General features: G+C 42.1%; 1 protein-coding gene across 1 annotated transcript; it reads right to left on the bottom strand.

Moving 5' to 3' along the window:
• Positions 1 to 1,108: 1,108 nt before the first annotated feature.
• Positions 1,109 to 5,683, bottom strand: sys1 (SYS1 golgi trafficking protein). Its single transcript, XM_063216459.1, has 4 exons — positions 5,482 to 5,683; positions 4,608 to 4,845; positions 4,449 to 4,516; positions 1,109 to 2,216 (listed from the first exon to the last, which is right to left on the bottom strand). Exons 2-4 carry the CDS (start codon positions 4,767 to 4,769, stop codon positions 1,976 to 1,978), a joined length of 471 nt encoding a protein of 156 aa, XP_063072529.1. The 5' UTR covers positions 4,770 to 4,845; positions 5,482 to 5,683; the 3' UTR covers positions 1,109 to 1,975.
• Positions 5,684 to 6,765: the final 1,082 nt, after the last annotated feature.

Raw genomic sequence — 6,765 nt, forward strand, 5'->3', positions numbered from 1 at the left:
TAGAGGCAATCAAATATTCATGCTTCTATACTGGAGGCCTGTGTCGCTTTCCCCACCACCACTACCCCCATGGCTGCCATCTTCTTGGGTAAATATTAAATAAGGATGCTGGATCTCAAATGGTGCACTTCAGTGTTCATGTTTTAGTGCGTATGGCGTATTACTTACGCACTGAAACATAGTGCCCGAAGTGCACAAGCACACCATTTGAGATCCAGCAGGAGACTCATCCAGCCGGGTGCGTAGGTTATGTGTGGAGGCACCACTTTACCCCTCCTCTCTTAGCAGGGCCGCTGCTAAGGTTCATAATTAAATAATAATAATACATTTTTAGTCAATCTCAGTTTAGCAGGCCCCGATTTTGGGGGCTAAGCGGTTGAGGCCCTAAGCGCTCTTCTTACTTTGCCTATACCTAGCGGCGACCCTGTCTCCTAGCTGAGTCCAGCCAAGTGACTATGATCAGAGGGTGTAGGCTACGGCTCTTCTCCTTCTGCCAGCTCTTGCACTGGATGTGGCTCCCAGAGCAGCGGGGGCAGGCACATCACATCTCTGCTCCTCTGCACTGGAGCACTCAGGACGGCATGAGACCCAGATCCGTGGCAGATCATTACTGTACACGCATGCGTACTGTACAGACAAGCACCAGACACATGGCACACACGCAGCTCTCTAACGAGACAGGGATTAAATTAAGCACTGTTCTTGTCAGTTGAGGGAAAGGATACATGTCCGTGTAACCAATGCAAAGGATGGGTAATTAAATGAACTGCCTGGAGTCATGGTAGGAGAAACATATGGCAAGTGGACACAATACAGTTTGATTCCGGCATATGTGAATAATTTGTAGAATTAGATGCATGCTCCTTGATGAGTTTGTGGCTACCATTGGGATGCACTTTATGCTTTCTAAAAATAGTCCTCAGTGTCTAAAATGGTACCATAAAAATACCCTTTAAAAGAATTTAAAACAGCTGAGCTGATCATCTATACCTCTAAAATATGTCTATACATTTGTTCCATATAATACATTTGCTAGGTCAAACTGGTACACTTTGCATTAATGTTAAGCAATTATACACAAAATAGACATTTAACCCATTCACAAAACTGCACATATGAATTAATTTTATTTACAAAATTGAGGTCACCCAAGTATTTATGACTTTCTGCTCAATTAAATACTTTTCTTACCTATCAAAACAATTCACAAAGGATGGAGAATCAAACAGCCACAAAACTGTGTACCAGGTGAACAACCAAATGCTCTCAGTTTACAATCCCCTTGCAGGTATTCAGCCGAGGCTGTGAGCTCGGCTTGACCGATAGCATCCAATACTTTTCAGTTGTATCCTTTTGTGGCCAAAACGTAAGCTCTCAATTCTTTATGTTTGACATTGTAACCACTCATTATAGCAAATGAAGCACACTCATAAAGAAGTATGAATGATGAGGCAAACAAAATAAATGTAAAAGTCAGGGTCAAGCATCCTTGCCTACAACTTGGTTACTTAATAGGGTTCAACACAAACAGCAGAACCTGGTCCAAGAATAACCGTGTTGGTGTGAAACTCATAGAGCCTCGAAATGATACAAGCTTAAAGAAAACTTTGAATGAAAGCACAGATCCCTCAAACATGACAGTTTTGTTCTAATTGAAGTCAAAATTAGGGGGGGGGGGGATCCATAACCGTCACATTACACAACGTTAACATTTCAGCCACCTCATAATGTGAGTGAAAAATAAATAAAACACAACAGAATCCATAAATCACTGATTTCGTGTGCATTCTTTGCTCTCTGACGTAACGTTTCAATCTGACAGAACAGAAGGGACCTTTGCTCCAGGTCCATCCCAGTCAATTCAGTCAAGTGCAGTCCATGATAGTGCAGCAACAGACAAGACTGATAACTGCAACCGGCTCCCAGCTCCCAGCTCCCCCTCCAGTCCAAGCAGAGAATGCAGCTAATGATTCCCTCAGAGGTTTGACTTGGGACCTGTGTTAACGGGAATAGCCCGCATCTCAGTCCGCATGCACAGGTATTCCCCAATGACGGCCATTAGGGCCATGCAGGCCACGTTGACCAGCCACCAGGCCAGAGAGGCAGGCAGGTGAGCGTTGTACACCCAACAGCCAATCATGTGGAAGAAATGGACAGTCACGGTGAAGTCCAGACACTGCTTGCCGCGCCGAATGAAGAACCAAAGGCCGAGAGCGCTACAGAGGGAAGACACAACACCATGGTTTATTGAAAATGTATTTAAGGCAGCCGATGTTAGATGTAAGCTCATATAAGCCATAAATTGAAGGTTACATTGCCTTCCCAGCAAGACATTCATTTAAGCTATAATAATTTGTTTCAACCATAAAGTAATGTTTGCAAAATCGTTAGTTTAATAGTTTTTAAGAATTGCAGCATGGCACCCAATTAAAAGGGTGCAAAGGAAATTTTCACTTAAGAGAAAGCAAAAGGCTATTGCATGACAAATTGTTTTAAATATTATATGATATGACATGGCCTTCAAAAGGTGCCATCTAAAGGAAATAGATAAAAATGCAATATTGACACCAAATCCTAAAACTCGCGCAACATAGCTCACTCCAAAATGCCAAGGGACATCACAATTTCCAAACCCAGCATTGGATAAGGCCAGATTCAGACTAAAGCGTGGCAGAACGGCAGCGAGACGACTTTCACACAAACAGCATTGGTATGCACGGCCAGTCCTGTTCAAAATCCTCTCACAGCCAAAGCTAGTTCGCTACTTTGCCATTCATTTGAATGGGACACCGCTGGTCGCTGCCATCCAAAATCCAATCGAGTTCTATTTTCCAAATGCAGCTCGGAGCGGAGCCGGCTCCTGTGCCGGTACTGCCCAACTACTGCCAGTTGGTGTGGAGGGACAGATCTGTTTCCATGTATTTTCGCCACCACCGATAAAAATCGCTTCCGTCCCACCCGGCGTCACCGCTCTGGTGTGAATTAGGCCTAAACAATAATGTTTCATTCACTCGACAGAAAGCCTAACAAACACCTAACAACAAACTTTGAATGAATGCATGAATAAATGAAACCTTGGCTCAAAAGAGAATGTGTCTAGTGTTTAGGAGCCATAGACCAAACTACACCTGTAGTGTTCACAGCACCGCAGCAGGACATTTTTTCCCGCACAGTTGGACAACTGAAGACCGTTTGATGTTGTTTTATTGGGGTTGTAGATGTAGATGCTTTTGCTGGTGCAGAGTTATGGTGAAGTAATACATCACTGCAAAAGGACCCAGAACTGACTCTAAATGGCAAACCTTTAGCTGGTATGAATGAAAGGCAACTATCAGTGCTCATCTCAGTTTAGCACAGCCTTGTGGTTTATGAGAACAGCTTTAGCTGAAGCAATGTCACTTCAAGGAGCACCTTTTCTATAAAAACTGGACAAGAGCACCCATGGCATTCAACAATACTAACATGACCACATAAAAACAATGTACACTGCCAGTCAAGTTTTAGAGCACCCTATTTTTTCTATTTATGTATTTGAATTCAAGTTGTGTATGTCAAATGAATAGCTTGAAATGGTACAAACGTTCAGTAGGGTCATTCTATTCATGTGGGGGTAACCCTCTTCCATTTGCCTGATTTTTCATGTACATGTACAGTACCCTTTCAAGTCAACTGCAAGAGTCCCAAGATTTAGCTTCCAGCAGCCCCTAACAGTTTTAGAGATTGGGGCCTCCAAAGTTTTCGTATCACGCCCACCTGTGGGGGATTCTGGACAGCTTCTCACCCAGAAATTAAATTAATGTAGAACCGACATTGAGTATTGTTATGACAAAGGTGGCTACGCTTTGATTTCTCAAAAAGTTTAGAATATATTTTGGTCTACTCTATACACAGCTTTCGTTGACATACAGTATTCTGCTATGTAATGCAATGAAACAGAAGTGAAAACCCAAATGTGAAACTCCAACTTCCAATGTCATTGTGACACAGCACTCCACAGCACATAAGTGCACACAGCGAAATTTAATTTATGCTTCACCCGTGCAAGGGGGCAGCCTCCAATGGCGCCCCAAGGGAGCAGTGCGGCGGGACGGTGCCATGCTCAGGGTACCTCAGTCATGGAGGAGGATGGGGGTGAGCACTGGTTAATTACTCCCCCCCCCCCATCAACCTGGCGGGTCGGGAGTCGAAGCGACAACCTTTTGGCTACTACAATTCTGACGCCCTAACTGCTTACCCATGACTGCCCATTTGGATACACTTTATAAACTTTCACTCTATTTGTTGTATGCGTTCATTCCAGAGTGCAATGCCAGACCTCATTTCAAACTAAAACTGAAATTGAAGCCGAATATGCTGAAACCTCAGTTGAAAGTGTGGTGAGGTCAAGTGGTGTTCTAAAACTTTTGACTGGTAGGTGTATAGGAATTGAAGATCCAAAAATGACTTACCATGTCAGTGAATTTAAGAGGAATGCCATCATTGACAGTCTGCCTTGAGGAGTAGAAAACCCAACAACCTGAAGAAAGAATCGATAGTGTCATAAAAATACTCATAAAAGCAAACACTGTTTTCCCCCGCTGGCTTGCAACAGGCAGACAGAGCCTTACCTCATAGCTGAATATTTGGTCGAGAGATCTGTTTGTCTGCACGAGGCTGTCAACACCCGCGAGCCACAGGCCAAGGAAACTATAATAGATGCACTGCATCAATACAATTTGAGAGACTATGAGGACAGGGTCCCAGATGTAGCTGCGAAAGTGGCTGGCCATCCCGACGACTTCAAAAGGCGAAACAAGATGAAAGAAGACAACGGTTGGCTTCTAGGCTTGTTTATCCAACAGGTATCTGTGGAAAACACAAGGTGAACACATTGAAGAGTATGACTCACAACACGTAAGCAGCCTAGTAGGTTACTAGCCTACACTGCAGTATGCTGCCAGATAACAAAGTCAGCGACTGACAGTTGGTAAAATGTGGTTAAATGTTATTGGCGACAGCCCCAGTTCCAAACTAAAACAGACTGCATTAACTAGTACTCTAGCCTACATCTGAGAGTCTATCTGAAAGTAAACTAGGCGGCGTCACTCACATTAGCTATGACAACATCAGACAGCTAAAGCTTTCACGTCATACAAAGCTAATACAATAATGTAGGCATAGTGTCATTTACTGGAATTTGATAATTATACTGTTATAAAGGCTTATACACGTCAGTGGGCTTCATAGTTTGAGTTTGGATTCACAGACGTCTACGTAGCTCTTACATCTCGGCCTTTTCATAGACAACCCAGACCAACCCACCTAATTCGTAATCAATGTTATACTACCCTGCAGCACAGTACGTTTTTATCGCTGCTGTTTATCGATAATTGAATTACTACACAGTCAAGTCAGCGATCTTATCCTTCAAACGCGAATTTAGTGATGAACTGCGTGATGTTTGCTAAATGATAACTAGCAACACTTGTAAGATTAGCTTACCCTTTGCGTCGTTTTCATCTGATGCTACTTTCGTAGAACAATCTTGAAACTGTCTAATCAAAATCAGATGATGGCATCTTCGCGGTAGGTATGCGTATGGTTCACAATTTCTGACATTAGAAGTTGTTGTTGGTTTTGAAAATAGTAGCTTCCTGATGCGAAGTGCTAGCTCATGCTTGTCCAACTCCCGTGAAGATTACAAAGCCAGCCAATAGGAAAAGGGAACGTCACTGGTACGGTATCATTCCTGCCCTACGATTGGATGACAGGTAACCTATGACCTAGTGTTATGTTTCTTTTCCTTTTTTCACACTTTCTTTTGCTGGCAGTGGAACTTTTTTTTGTCTTTTTCAGTAGACTATTTTGTTAAAGTAGGCCTACTAGACTTTTTGTGCATTTGTCTGCTATTTCTTAATGTTTTTTGTTTGTTTGTTTGTTTGTTTTTTTAATATCTTTATGGTGATGATGGTGATGACAATGCGTGCTTTAGATCAGATCTTGAAAAATACCTGCTATAATAATAATAATAATAATAGTAATAATAATAATAATAATAATAATAATAATAATAATAATAATAATTATTATTATTATTATAGCAGCCTCAGCAGAAGCCCCATGAGTCATGGTCTAATAGCCTATGTTCACTAATGTAGGATGGATTAGTATCATTTGGTGAAAAATCCGGTATTATTCAACTGGCTTCCCAGTAGGCCTATAGGATAACACAGGGCCTTTAGTAATGCACTACAACTCGATCATTGCCATTCTGGTAACAACAAATTAATAACGAGTTAAAACGATTTATGTCTCACAGAACAAAAAGAAGCAATCAAAACTGAATTTGTGTACAAAATTTAAGATTGTATTAGATGTGTGTGTTTGCTTTGCTCATGTATTTAACCCCTGGTGTATAGTTTTTGTATTTGTTTTGTGTTGTAAGTTTGTTTCTGTACTTGTCTGTTTTCCACACAAAAAAGCCTTTTCTGTCTGGCGTTGCAGGGTTTTCCGATCCTCTACAGGGGGCGGCAAACACTCATGCATACAGTATTTGGCCCACACACACACACACACAGACCAGATGTCACTACAACTCTCCACTTTTTTAATTGTTAGGCCCATGGTCCACAGATGTGCAAATATTTTATGAATATCCATCTGCTTACTCCTTGGTGTTGCATGTAAAATATGAAAAGCAGAAGGTATAACTAAGAATAAATAAGGGGGGCGCAGTGACGCAGTGCGCTAAGCCCCCCACATTTGGGCTTGCATGCCCACCCACGG

This window comes from Engraulis encrasicolus, chromosome 14 (assembly GCF_034702125.1).
Source record: "Engraulis encrasicolus isolate BLACKSEA-1 chromosome 14, IST_EnEncr_1.0, whole genome shotgun sequence".
NCBI lineage: Eukaryota > Metazoa > Chordata > Actinopteri > Clupeiformes > Engraulidae > Engraulis > Engraulis encrasicolus.

Coding starts and splice junctions, on each gene's coding strand:
- sys1 (XM_063216459.1), bottom strand. CDS start 4,769: ATGGCCAGCCACTTTCGCAGCTACATCTGGGACCCTGTCCTCATAGTC. Junction 4,517..4,607: donor ACCAAATATTCAGCTATGAG/GTAAGGCTCTGT, acceptor TTCTTTCTTCAG/GTTGTTGGGTTTTCTACTCC. Junction 2,217..4,448: donor CTCTTAAATTCACTGACATG/GTAAGTCATTTT, acceptor TTCCCTCTGTAG/CGCTCTCGGCCTTTGGTTCT.